Source organism: Sturnira hondurensis, unplaced genomic scaffold (assembly GCF_014824575.4).
Source record: "Sturnira hondurensis isolate 20B ecotype Veracruz unplaced genomic scaffold, ASM1482457v3 Scaffold0009314, whole genome shotgun sequence".
NCBI lineage: Eukaryota > Metazoa > Chordata > Mammalia > Chiroptera > Phyllostomidae > Sturnira > Sturnira hondurensis.
The window spans coordinates 3,045,602-3,060,776 of record NW_028081945.1 but is presented as its reverse complement, the minus strand read 5'-3'; the positions used below and the strand labels follow the sequence as shown (position 1 = coordinate 3,060,776).

At 37.2% G+C, this 15,175-nt stretch overlaps 1 protein-coding gene across 2 annotated transcripts in view; it reads right to left on the bottom strand.

Annotated features, from left to right (window-relative positions):
• The window catches only part of RELN (reelin), a 577,463-nt gene that overhangs the window by 60,505 nt on the left and 501,783 nt on the right, over positions 1-15,175 (bottom strand). For both annotated transcript variants that reach the window (XM_037057079.1, XM_037057081.1), the window contains exons 43-46: positions 13,572-13,719; positions 11,030-11,288; positions 9,931-10,180; positions 6,154-6,322 (exon numbers count right to left, since the gene is read on the bottom strand). In XM_037057079.1, coding sequence (XP_036912974.1) covers positions 6,154-6,322; positions 9,931-10,180; positions 11,030-11,288; positions 13,572-13,719 — 826 coding nt within the window. The remainder of the gene's footprint in view (positions 1-6,153; positions 6,323-9,930; positions 10,181-11,029; positions 11,289-13,571; positions 13,720-15,175) is intronic.

Genomic DNA, 15,175 nt, shown 5'->3' with positions numbered 1-15,175 from the left:
ACTGTTATTTGAATAACAGTTATTTGAATAACAATAACTGTATTTGAATAACAATAAAAAATAATAAAAGTCCTAAAAAATAAAATTGTAATTCCTGTGAGTATTTCTCTAATGTGAGCTCAGAAAATATTGTGCTTAGTTATTTGGTTTTCTTGTAAAAATAAGACTTTTTCTTTGTTTGCAGTTATAGCAGATAAAAATATCATTGAAAAATATCCTCCCCCCAAAATCTGTTTACCTACAAAAAGCTGTAGCTTCCTCTATTCCCATCTCACCACCCCAGTTGCTCTACAATCTTCTTGCCCTTTCATAGGCTTATCACCTTTCCCTTAGACTTCCTGTAAACATTAAGTATGTTCCATGCTGTGGTTAAAACCACCTGGCTTCCAAAGTGTTGTAGTTAATCTTTAAAGACTGGGGTATCAGCTAGGTCATTAGGTGTAGTAGAAGGGAATGGATCATGTTCAAACTGTGACTTAAAATAGCCAAGTCACACCTGAGCCTTGCAGTAACAGCTCCCCCTCTACCTTTCTGGGTGGATTTGAGTTACGTGCCCTTCCATTGACTTACCCTGGTTCTCAGGTGACATTTCAAGAACCCATGCCACTTGAGCCACCTGTTATTTTTAGTCTGGGGTTAGTAAAGAAGAGTAAGCAGATTCAGATTAAGGGCTATGAAATTTATTTTGACATCTTCTTATCTTCTTTTTAGCTTCTCCCAAGAGCTTCTAACATTCTCCCTTCCTATGTCTCCTAGGCAAGCAATAAATATTTATAGTATTAATATAGTGGTTATGCCTATGGGCTCTGGGGCCAGACAAGCTGTATTTGTTTTCAGTATCTTACTGACACTTTTTTTCGAAGGTCACTATTTCCTTAAGAACTTCTATTAAATTTATTGTGAAACATTTTTCTTCGTGATTCTCTGTAGCATTTGTTGCTGATGACCACCTCTTCCTGTCTGGCAGCCTCTTTTCACTTGCCTTTTGGATACCATATTATTCTGGTTCTTCTTCCAACTCTCTGACTATATCCTCTCCATTTCTTTAATAGCTATTGTCACTCATTCTATTAAATTTAGAGATCCTTTATTTTCTTTTTAAATGCTCTCCTATGGAGAGCTGATGCAATTTTATAGCATTGCATATCATCTCTATGCTCATGCCTCCAAAGTTTATCCTTCCTTGTTTCCAACCTTTGTATCTCTGTCAAATGGATATTTGCATTTTTGCATTTGTAATTCCAGGCATATTATTCAACTCAGCATCAATTGATTAAATTTGCCATATTGTTCCTCCTGGAATCAACTTTAACTCTCTTTTCACTTCTCACCACTCTCTCAGGTTTCAAAACTATAGAGTCATTTATTGCAGTGTGCAGCAGAGAAGAAACTGTTACTGAATTTTATCAATTCTTTCTTTGAAACAGCCTGTAATATCTGCCTCATCTCCTCCATAGTAGCTGTAGCACAAACCCTTGTTATTTCATGTTTAGTTGTTATCACAATGCCTTTACCACTTTCCTCTTATTCACATCTCTCTGTTCTCCCTATTTTTTTTCTTGGAAGAATATTCTCAGCTGAAAAATCCACTATAGTTCATTTTTCCTGCAAGTCTAAACTCCTTTGCCTTGCTTCAAACTTGCTATAAGTTAACCCAACTCCACTAACAACTTCCCACAGTTCCAGATATGGGCCCTCTGCTTCTATCAGCATTTCCTGTGCTCCACCTACAATCATGTGCCCTGTTCACACTGTTCCTCTTATTTAGAAATTTTTTTCTCCCCACTCACCAAATTCTTAGCCATCCGTTGAGGGCCCATTTCTCCCACAAAAACTTCTCCAACTCTGGCATTTAACACTGTCTTCCATTTCTTAATACCTACAGCATTTCTAGCCTATTCCTTAGTGAAGCTCTAAATGACATACATTGTGTATTATTTTTAAGTTGTTTCTTTGGTATACTTCTAATTTTCCCCAATCCTATTACAACCTCATACAGAGCAGAAACTTAATATAGTGTCTTGCCATTACCATGGGCTCACTCTGATTAAGCTAATTTAGTAAGACTTCATAATCTGACTAAAGTTTAAGTCTGATAGTAAACTTGATTGTGTAGTTAACTTATAAAAATTAAAATGATTTAGATTTTAGTAAATGTTTACAATGTCCCAAACACCACCATGCACATTTACTCAATTATCTTATGGAAAAAGTATCTCCATCTTTCAGGTAGGGAAACTAAAGCTTAGGGGCATGAGATGACGTGTGTAAAAGCTTACCATACTGAAAAGTTGGAACTCTCCACTCAAGTACAATGCTTTCTGTTCATTTTTTTCCTTCCAGGAAGATCTAACTTAACCAATGTATATGGGGAGGAATACACACCATGATTCCACCTACCCCAATTTATTTAAATTTTAATATAACAGTGTTTGGAGTAGAGTATGATATATCTTGTGTTTAGTCTTAGTATTCCCTTTCCTGTGAAAAGAGTAGCATGCATTCAGTTTCACAGTTCAGAAACCAGGGAGTCATCTTCAACAATGCCCTTTCCCTCACTTTTCCATGTCCATTTCATCATTAAGCTCAGTCAATTTTATTGCCATTATTCTTCATTGTCTCCACTCTGTTCATGTCTGCTGTACCTTAAAGCTCCTAGCACTTACTGCCAGTTAAGAGTCTCCTCATATCTACCCTTAGCCTCCCCAATTTATTCTTCAGTTAGAATAAGCTTTTCTGAGTGCAAATCTGATTATGGCTACCCATTTCCAAGCACTTTAGCAGGCTTTTCATTGTTCATATAACAAATCCCCAAATCTTCAGTACAACTTACAGTGATCTTCGTGGTCTCACCATCTCACACCTCACTCCACTATCTCTCTTTGTCTCTCTGATCCATCTTCCAGTATCTCGAATACCTGCTTCCTTCTACTATAGGCTGTTATCCTTTTGTACAACACTCTTCTCCTTTTTTTTTTTTTACCTACTTAACTCCTATGCATCCTTCATATCTTATCTCAATGATCTTTTCTCAAGAAGGCNCAAATCTGATTATGGCTACCCATTTCCAAGCACTTTAGCAGGCTTTTCATTGTTCATATAACAAATCCCCAAATCTTCAGTACAACTTACAGTGATCTTCATGGTCTCACCATCTCACACCTCACTCCACTCTCTCTCTTTGTCTCTCTGATCCATCTTCCAGTATCTCAAATACCTGCTTCCTTCTACTATAGGCTGTTATCCTTTTGTACAACACTCTTCTCCTTTTTTTTTTATCTACTTAACTCCTATGCATCCTTCATATCTTATCTCAATGATCTTTTCTCAAGAAGGCATTCCTTGACTTTCTTGACTTCTGTAAACCTACCTATGACATATGATGTCTTAGCATCATGCAACTGTCCTCCATCTTTCATCACAGCTGAATTTTATATTTACTTTGTGATTAATGGGGATTTCCCTCTCCCACTGCACTAAAAGCTCCTTGAGGCAGGAATAAGTTCACATGAAACCAGCACATAATCAAACATTTCAAAAATATTTGCTTAGCCCTGGCTGGTGTAGCTCAGTGGATTGAGCACAGGCCTGTGAAGCAAAGGTTCACTGGTTTGATTCCCAGTCAGGGCACATGCCTGGGTTGCAGGCCGATGTCCAGTAGGGGGCACATGAGAGGCAACCACACATTGATGTTTCTCTCCCTCTTTCTCCTTCCCTTTCCCTCTCTCTATAAATAAATAAATAAATAAATAAATAAATAAATAAATAAATAAAATTTAAAAAAGTAGTAGTAGTAATAGTAGTAGTATTTAAAAAATATTTGCTTAATAAATTACTAAATGGTTGAATAATAACTATGATGACTACTGGCCATTTTGGTTTGGCTAATAGTTTGATATTAATCTGTGGACCACCAAATTCAGTTGACGTGTCACTCTTGTACCAATAATACTGGGATCCTAGCTTGTGGCTGCAAGTGAGTGAGTGATCAGACCTACAACTGGCACATTGTCACACCCTATTTAGCACATGGTTTTAAGTTGTCAGATCATGTTTGTCCATAGGGAAGAGCAAAAAACTAAAATTCTCAATTCTGTCCTGGTGGATAACATAAACATTGATGTCTCAACACAGATGTTGAGGGAGTAAGTTCAACTCAAAACATGGAAACACCACATTTAAAAAGTGAATATAAGAGCATATATAGTATAGATATACTAATCTGCATTGGAGAAAAAGTACTCTGAGGCTGGCGCATTGTTCTAATCTTTAGCATGCGGAAGAGCATGATAAGAAGTGGGCCTGGCTTGAGCTCCATCCATACACATTTCTGTCTGAATTACCCAAAGGATCTAGTTGACTTATACAAAGGGCAGTGTTGACTTTGAAATCATTGTACAACATGAGCTTTGAGGGCAGTATGATAAATGAACCACATATTTTCAATACAATTGCAAGAGAAAATAAATGTTCATCATATTTTTCAAATATCACTTGAAAGAGTCAAAATTCTTGGAGGTATTTACAAGAGACAATTAAAAAACAGATTAGAAGATGAGGAATAATTACTCTTCTTGAGTAAAAGATGTAAGGGGATACGACTAACTGGAGTAAATCTTGGGATGTTTCTTATTTGCAAAATGCTACCAAGTAGCTCGGTAATAATTCAAAGAATGCATAAAGACTTAAAAGACTGCTGCCTTAATGGAGGTTTATTTTTCTATTTTACTTATTAAGATCACCTCAATAATTCATTCATGGCAATACCTCTAATGAGAACAAAATCTCACGTATCTCATTTAAACTTGGCAACTGTGCTGACAGTTAATATAGTCTTGCACCTCGGAGCCAGCAATGGTAGAGCAGCCCTGAGCCGTGAGTAATGGAAACCATCCCATTTTTGATAATCCCAGGAACAGTTCTGTCCTTAGGTGAATGGTTGAATTTTATGGTCATTTTCCAGGAAAATTTATTCATTATTCATATGCGGGAAGGTGATAGAACAATAACGAGCCCACACTGTAACTTCTGTTTGACATTCTGAATTGGTTGCTTTGCATCTTTTGTGAGGGCAGCAGCTGATTACCATTTTCTTGGAGGGAACAGGAATTCTTATAAAGATTTTACAAGTTTCCCATGCTTAGCACCTATGCTGGTGATGAAAAGAGAGTCACGTAACACTATCCTACTAGGCAGGGGGAATTCTCTGCTTTACTCAAACAGTTGCAAGTACAAAGGTAGTTTAGACTTCTTACCTGCATTTCCCAGGCAATTTTATTAAGCTGCCATCGTATCTTTTCTTTTTCATTTATCTTTTTACTATTCCTCTGAAGCAAAGCCACCATCACTTCTTATAGATACAATAAATAAAGTACTTACAATCGTTTTTCATATAAAAATGCTCTAGGTGATAATTTTCAAGATACTGTTTGAAGTAATATTTCAAAAGCAGACACTAATTTTAATACACATTTATGATAGTAAATACCTCATTTATATGACACCACTCACTAATATATTTACAGTAGTCTGACTGATATAAAAAGATTCCATTTAAATCCATTTTGTATCCAATGTGTCTGTTTTAAATTTGAGGCTTGTTCTTGCCCTGGCTGGTCTGGTTCAGTTGGAGTGTCCACTCATAGACCTAAAGGTCGTGGGTTCCATTCCCGGTCAGGGCATGTACCCAGGTTGCTGATTTGATCCCTGCTTGGGGTATGTACTCCACTATGGGTACCAATTGATGTTTATTTCCCACATCAATGTTTCTCTCCCTCTTTCTCCCTTCTCCTCTCTCTAGAAAGCAATGAAAATATGTCTTCGAGTGAGGATAAAGAGAAAGGGTTTGTTCATGCCATAGTGAATTAAGCTGGAGAAGCTCATTGATCCAGGCATTGGTTTCTTGCATATGCCATTCTTTGAAAATGTTAGAGTTAAAAGTCAGTAAAAGCCTGCATTTGGGGAAAATAAAGAACATATCACTATAAAAACTGGCTTCTATTTTATTTATTAAGATTGCCTTAACGATTCATGTGTGGCAATATCATCAACAGGTAATAAAATCTCATGTATCTCATTTAAACTTGCTGTGGTGAAATCTGACATCCTAAATTATATTACATTTGGATTTGCTACATGCAGAAGCATCCATACCTGATGTAAGGAGGGAGAGGCAGAGTGATTCTGGTCCACTTGTTGAAAGTGTCTGACACCAGGACCCGCTGCAGGTGATAACGACTGCATTCGACATTGGTAGGCAGACAATCCCTTACCAATGGGTGCCACGATAATCCAAGATCTACTGAGTATTCTAATTCAATAGCTGGAATAGGAAGTGTTATTCTGATCAGAAATACATATCTATAGACTCAGGAATCATACTTACTTATGTTTCCATTTCAATCAAATGTCAATTTGACTTCCCCCCCATACAATGTTTCCTTGTTTCCAGGTTTGATTTTTTCCTCTGTATATTACCAGCTATTATTTTCACTTTTCACATTAAAATAATTTCTTTTAAAGGGATATAATAAAATAAAATGAAATGTAAGTAAATTTTACTGCATCATTCCTTATACTGAGCAACTTGAAGAACAACCATAACAAAGCTATTGTTTCATATACAATTAAAGTAACAGTCATAATAGTTATAATTTATATATATTTATGATTTAATCTAATAGTTATTCCATACATATTACATAATTACATCTTTCTTTTGTGTCCCAGAATTGATTTTATTTATTCAACAAATGTTCATTCAGCTTGGCATGGTGCTGGATGCTGGCATATTGTCATGCAGAGTATAGACAAAGTCCCCACTCTCCATACTGAAAGTCCTCCTCCCTAAAGAATATCTTCACTCCACATAATTTTTACCCAATAAAAGAGACAGGCATCATTTCCCCTCATAAATAAACTACTAAATTCTATCAATAACAATACTTTCGTACTAATTTTCTAGGCTCAAAATTTAGATATTATTTTTTAAATTTTACTTTTCTCTTTCCTTTACCCTGTTCAACCTGTCACCTAGTTTTGAGACCTGCTGCTACTTTCATTTCTGTCTGCATTGTCTTGCATCAATTTTATTCATTCCATTTCTCTTCATGCTGCACAGGGCAGGTCTTCATTGCCTCCTACGGAGATTACCACTGAGGCTTCAGTGCTGGGATTATTCCTTACCAACCTTCACCAGCTCCTGAGTGAATATCTCTAAAACACACCATGGCACTCCTTAGCACTTGTGCCTTCTTATTCATGACCTTGTCAAGCACAAATTCTTGTGACTCCTTTTTAAGGACACTGTTGCTAACTGTGCTTGCCCACTTTCCTCTTCCACTTTATCATTCAGTTCAACCACTGTTAAAAGATTGCACCAGACTACAGTAGAAAGTAACATGGCTGAGCTTACAGGGCTGAGGTTCAGCCCTGGTGCTGCTGTGGGCTGACCATGTCATACCTTACTTCCTTGAGTTCTCATTAACCTCTTATGCTAATGAGGGAGTAGGTCTCTTAGACCTTAAGGTCCTTTCCTATTTTCAAATTCAGCACTCTGCCCTCTCCTCCATTAGATGCAAATATTACCTGTTCAAGAAGGTCTGTTTAGTTTTTCCCATGGAACAGGAGAGCTCCCACCTCTGTTTCTTTGCTTATGCTGCCAGACAGCATGGGGTGTTCTCTCCTCTCCATTCACTCTTCAAATCTACTTTAACAATCAATGTCACCTGAGACTTAGCTCTTGTGTGAAATCTCACCAAACTCCTTGGATTGACCATTCATTGGTCATCTCTTTCTCCTTAGAACTCTCATCACATTTTGCATCAGTACCCCTCCATGAAGCATTTGATTTAGTCATTTATTGGACTCTTCACTTTTTTGAAGTATCCCTTTGACTAGACTGTCTCTATTGAAGACAGGGTGCGTTCCTTACACTTTTCCAAGTCCCACTACTACTATGGGATTCCCCCTAATATATGCACATTAAGTTTAAACTAATGAAAATATGAAAAATCTGTATTTTGCAGGAGCTTGGAAGTAACCAAATTACTCAGATTTTGGTGCCCCAAGAATCTAAAACAGAACAAGGTCTTTGTGAACCTTAAGTTTGAAGGTTCCAGTGTGAATCTCTTGGGAGCAGAGTGACATGGGGTGGTGTATGAGTAGGAGGCCCCCAGAACCCTGATAGGTCTGCAAGCTCTGATAGGTCTCCAAGTATCTAATGTTTTTATTTCTCCTAAGATAAGTCCATGAATGTGTGTGTAGGGTATGGGTGAGTGTAAGTATGTGCATGTGCATCACAACTTAGAAGACAGAAACTGGTCACCATTAATAACTGTGGCTTAGAATATGATATAACTTATGATGGCAAAGAGTAAATGAGACTCTTGCCATCACGAGTCTTTGGCTAAATGAGAACCAAATTTTATGATTCCTGGGGAGATGTAAAGGAAATAATGACTGGACTAATCTAAAGCCCCATGAATTGAAACTCATGTATATACAAATTTATGTGAAAATACTACTCCTTATTCTGGCATTCTCTAGGTGTTTAGATTCCTTTATTGCATAAATCTGATACAAAAAAATCTAAATTTATAAAAAGTTACAAATTGGGGGTTACTATTTATATATAAAAGAAGTCTTTATATATAAACACTTAAAAATAAGCTCAAAATTCTTATGCTTTAAAAAGTAAACTTCTAGATACACTTTGCACACTCATACAACCAAAAGAAAGAAAATGACAAATTTAAAAACAAAAAACAACCAGAACTGCCAGAAAATCAAACTGTATGAAAGTCTGACAACCAAGAAGTTAAAGAAGTAACATCCACCCAGACTGGTAAAAGGAGCAGAGACAGGCAGCCAGGCAGAGAGGACTCTTGGCAAGGCAGCGGCTGAAGGACCACGTAGGTGAGGTAGCAGCTGGCAGAATGAGGTAGGCAAGTCAGTGGCTGGCAGACCAGGTGGTCTCACATTCATGTGGATAAACTGGAAGGAACAACTGGAGAGACAGACTGCCAAACCCAGGGATCCAGGGAAGGGAAATAAAGCCTCAAAAACTCTGGCTGTAAAAACCTGTGGAGGTGACAGTGGTGGATGAGACTCCTAGCCTCACAGGAGAGACCCAAAGGGTCCTAGAATGTATACAAATCTGTCCACCGAGGAGTCAACTCCAGAAAGGTCCAATTTGCTTGTGGGTAGTGGGGGGAGTGATTGAAAACCAGCTGAGAGCTGAGCAAGTGGCATTGCTCCTTCTCATACCTTTACCCCACATATAGTGTCACAATGCATTGACATGGGTCATCCCACCCTGGCGAATACCTTACAATGTAACAGGTGCACCAAGACAAAGAAATAGCCCAAATGAAGCACAGAGTCCCACAGAAGATGAACCCAAAGATACTCCTACCAAGGCACATGATAATAAAAATGCCAAAGGTTAAAGACAAAAATACAATCTTAAAAGCAGCAAGAGAAAAGCAGTCAGTGACTACAAGGGAGCTCCCATAAGACTGCCAGCTGATTTCTCAACATGAATGGAAAAGGTGAAGTTATTAAGAAGTACAAATTGGTTGTTTCAAAGTAGTCATGGGAATGTAAAGTACAGCATAGAGAATGTAGGCAATAATAGGCACTAATAATTATGTATGTTGTCCAATGGGTGCAAGATTTATTGAGATGATCACATAGTAGTAACATAGTAAATTACATAACCTAATAGTGTATATACCTGAAAGTAATATATATGTATGTCAACCATAACTGAAAAAAATGACTAAAAAATAAAGTTCTAAAACTCAATTTACACACATTTTTCAAGACTGCAGTTATGGTTTGGTTTAGCAGGCACCTGTGGTTTTTTACAGACTTATGAGAGACTCCCATTTACACACCTCTGTCCCTAACCGGATACGCGATACTTACCATAACAAGAGTCTGTGACTGAGCATGAGGCAGCAAAATCTATCTGCAGAAATGAGTCCTCATTCACAGCAATGTCTGTAGTGACTACATAACGGGTGCTGGCCTTTTCGATGAAGACCAGGGCATCTCCGGTAGAGCCACACACAGGCATCTTGGTGCCTCCGGGGTGAAGTAGCCATTTCCTACTCTCCAGAGTTGTAAAATCATCCTCCAAGACTGTATTACCAGAAATATTTCCTCCAATAAGAATCTGGAATATATTTTTTAAAATGCACAGATTTTTAATTTAGTTTTAAGATATAAGCAAGTACAGTCTTTTTTGTTTGTTTTCAGCTGTCAGAACAGAAATGGCATTATACAGCAAACACAACATTAGGGCCCTTTCAGAATGCTCTTGTTTATGTGGTCTGCTTGCCCATCTGGGAAGAAGCTACAGAAAACAAATCGAAGGATTGACAAAACCATTCACAGCCTTCATGGGCCAAATTGTGCCTTTGGAAATGACATGTGCCCAATTAAACTGGGAAAGCAAAATTTGGCTAAACTGTCATTATTTTTCATGTAAAATTTCTATTTAAGGACAATGTATCCTAAGGCATTTCATTTTAATTCTTTGTATGGATTCTACAGTTTGTTAACAGGTTCTGTTTGATATGCATTTCATTATGTATGAAGATCCTTTAGAGTTGTCCATAGGATATTAGGGAGATTTATTTATTTTTTTCTTCAAAGGCTAGGAAAGAGGATTTGGGAGTTATTGCATGTGGCACCAATGCTAATTTGCACATTTTCCTTTTCAGAGAATTACAACCTTGTCTCATGCTTGATAAAGTACTTCTATCCATATGGCAGAATCCTCTCTGAGCAGGAACTGGGCCTTCTTTTGTGTCCTTTATTTTTATAGGCTCAGGCAATTGAAGGAAAAGAGAATGAAAGAAAGTTAAATGCCATATCTAATTTAGCTGTGTGCCATGGGGCTAGTCACTCAACTGTCTGTCCCGGGCTTCCTCTACTGAACTAAGGGGTTGGAGTAAATGCTATCCAAGGACACGTTCAGCTCCAGTGACAACATTATAGCAATTACCCTAAAGGGACTGACCTGGTCGATAACCCAGGGACTGTAGAAGTGCCCATTTTCAGATGGTTGCCACCAGCGAAGGCGAGTGGAAGCAGAACGGGCTTTCATGGGTATCTCCAGGGCGATGTACCTGCCCACGTTGCTGGAGTTGCTGAAAAGGAACTCTTGAAGGAGACTCCACGAGAGGCCGCCATTGAGAGAATATTGCAGAAGCACAGGTTGACTCCTGGGGTCTGGAACACCTTTACCACATCCCAGTCTCATGAAGAACTGCACAAATCTGACATGAGTAAATTTACTGTAGATATCTACTTCAGTGAGAAGTTCACACCATTAGCAAAAGACTAGCACACAGGGTAATCAGAGAATGCATGGCTTACTGAACATAATGAATTAATGAATGTCCAAGGAAATAATTTCAAAGCCCAATTTTCCTTTTTAACATGAAAGGCAGTTAATAAAATGTGAAATCTGAAAAAAGACAATTCTTCACCTGTATTTACATTTTGCACCCTCCCACAGAGGTAAGTCTGAAGAAAGGAGCATTCGCTGTACCCTTTGGCTATTCTATAAATAGATGGGAAGGGTTCACCAAGTTTGGGAGTATGTATTGTTACCTATTTAAGATAAATTTGGATCCTTGTCCCTAGTATCTAAAACTGGGAGAATGTAATCAATGCAGTTTATGTCATTTATTGGCAAAATTGTCCATTTTCAGGTTATACCAGTAGGTTTTTTTTAGATTGCATATTATTGGTTTTGGGAGACACATTTAAATTCACAGTTGTTAACACCTCTTTGTAAAAGGTCAGGCATATTTTGTAAGAGGTGTGTGAAACCTGGGCCTCTTTTCTGCCTTTTTTTTTTTTTTTTTGCCAGGGGCAGGGAAGCATGAGTGTGGAGTGGCGGTGATAGTGGGCTGTGCCAACTTCTGACTACTGCTGGGTCTGCGATGCATGGTACTGGCCATCAAGAACTGTGGCAGCCAGCCAGTGAAGCCTGTCCAGCTGGCAGGGAGGGTAGACAGAGAGGCAGCAAGCAGCTGGGGTGCCAATGAAAACTAGCTCACATGTTATCACTGGCAGGCAAGCGGCTGGTGCCTGGTCTGGCTGCTGTGCTACCTGGTAATGCAGAATAAATTTCATGTGTTACCCAACACACACACACCCAGTTAGGCATGCAGGTCATGCATATGAATATATTGGAGCTTATAACAAAGGTTATAGTTGCATATATAAAACCATGCATTCTTCATGTGTTCCTCCTCTCCCCATCTCCATTTACTGGGTATTCATGTATCTCATAACCTGAGAAAATTGGGATTTTACATGGAGCATTTTGAGGTTAATATATGCAAATCCCACACAGCATGTTACAGAGATGAGATAAATAATGGAGCTTTTAACATTGGATTAATAAAAAAAGCCATGGTTAGTACCTAGTGATGTTTATATCTATAAAAATAATAATTATTCACAGAGAAAAACTTTTAGCCAATTCTCTACTTGTATTGGGAAAGTGTTTATATTAATTTAGTAATAGATAAACCATGTAAAATTATGTAGAAAAACCTAATAATTTTTAAATTAGACAACTCAGCTGCCAAAGATAAATCTGAAATAAAGAGCATCAAATTAAATCATATGCACTAAAATAGGATGATGACAAATAAAATCTTGCTTCTTCTAACTGTAAAACTATTATCCCACAGATAGAATTGTATTTTCCATGAAGCATAATCAAATTTATAAATTCAATAAATAAAGATTTAGGAGGAAGAGAAGGATAATATGTTATGATATATTTTAATTTACTCTGAAATGTTTCAAAAACCAAAAACATCAGTTTTTTGTTCACTTGCAAAAATAGGTCAGGGTTCCATTTTGCACATGTAAATTCTCTTTTTTATCTTCCCAGCTAAATGTTTGGCGCATCAAATGGTCAAAGGATATACTTTGTGACAGGACATAATCCTCTGAGTTTAAAATGTTTGCTACTGAGTGAATGTGCTCAGCTTAGAAAATGAGTGCTTAATACGTATGAGTGAACAATTGGAAAGAAATGTTCATAAAAAGTAAGGGCACACTTCAAATGTTCTTAAATTGCTAATGGATATAAAATTATTTGAGAATGTATTATATTTCAATTAGGCTTTCTACTAAGCATGGCATAAGTAATTGCTACACAGTCCAAGTGCTAATGAGAAGTATTCTATAGAAGATGGATAAAGAAGACATAACTTTATTTTACTGAAGACATAACTTTATTTTACTTTCACTTCAGTAAAATTATTGTCATTTGCTAGTCACCATCTTGAAAAACACCAGATATTAACTTTGTCTGTTTATCTGTGTTTCATTTCTGATCTAGTTATTGCACAAAGCTCTCCCAATTTTATAATAAAAATTATGTAAATTGTGTCTTAATGGAGTTTTTAATAAGAGAGAAACAGCATTTCCAATGGAAGACCTCGTCTTTGAGATCTCTGCTTCTTTCTGATTCAATTATTTTCTGCCACTGTGCATTATATGTACTTTCCCAACAGCATTTCAAAAGTGATTACCTAGCATGTGATAAATCCAGATCTCGTGTCATCAACATGCGCAAACCCTCTTCATTGAAAAAGAGGTTGTTTCCACTGGAAAGGATTCCACACTTCCGAGATGGCTTTCCACCACTCATTAATAAGAATCTATCAGATTCCAGCTGACCTGAAAAAAGGTGAAATATGTGGTTTACCTATGACTCCAATTACAGTCATATTATTTTTTAGGGATTATAAGTGCTTTGTGTAATTTTAAAATATGAAGTCATAAATATCAAAGTCATAGAGTTTGGGATAAGAGGTCTCTTCAACATTTTAGCATATCTGAATTGTTTATCCTTGGCTATATAATTTAAGGGTTCACATGAGAAAAGGAGGGGGGCCTTTCCTGAGTTTCTATGGTCCAGCCAGATGGGCTCCTCCTTTCTGCATCTCTACACCTCAAAAAAAGACACTGGCTCATCAGTGACTGAGGGAGTGTAATGTGGCCTTTCCACAGGCTTCACTGTGTCCTTGCTACTGTGAGGGCAGACAAGTGTTACATAAAATAATGAACAAACTGACAGTGACCAGAGGGGCAGTGGAGGGGGGATAACAGGGGAAAGAAGGGAAGGGTCAAGTCAGGGAACATGTATATAAAGGACCCATAGACAAAGAGAACAGCGGTGAGGAAGATTGAATGTGGGAGAGGGGGGTTGGGCAGGGAAGGAGAGAAAATGGGGGGAAAATGGGGATAATTGTAACTGAACAACAATAAAAAATTTTTTAAAACCCCACAGTTTTAATGGGAGAAATTTTAGTATAATTTAATATTTTCTCTTAAACAGTATTGTTCAAAACTAGCTCTCAGATCTCCTCAGATATTCATCTTAGATCCACTTCAGTTTTTTGACTATGGTAAAATGCACATAGCATAGAATATACCATTTTCATCATTTCAAAATGAACAATGCAGTGGCATTTGCCACATTCCCAATGTTGTGTAACCATCACTGCTACCTAGTTCCAGAAATTTATCATCATCTGTAAAGAAAACCTTGTCCCCATTAGGCAGTCACTCCACATTTCTCTCTCACCCAGTCCCTGGTAGCCACTAATCTGCTTTTTGTATCTATAGATTTGTCTATCTTCAATGATTCATATAAATGGAATCATATGATATATGGCCTTTTGTATGTTACTTCCTCATCTGCATGAAGTTTTCAAGGTTCATTCACGTTGTAGTAAGTACCAGCATTTTATTCCTTTTTATGGCTAAATAAATAATGTATTGATATACCTAAATACAATGTTAGAATGTACCTTAAAACCATAAATTTAACAATTTTATACACTACTTGGAAAAAAGAAAAAATCTTTAATCCCACTATCTTAGCATAGAGAGTTATAACATTTGTTTAAGACTTTGTTTTATGAGGGTATTTTCCCATAGTTTTATCCAAACTATGGATATGCATAGAATAATATATATCCAAAGAATATATAATTGAGAATAATTTCAATTATTACATCATGTACATTTTTTCATGTTTTAGCCTTATGGTCACATATAATAACATTAGATTCTAGGTATAACTGAGATACAGAAAATGATAACTGGCTAATTAATGGGTTAGTGATGA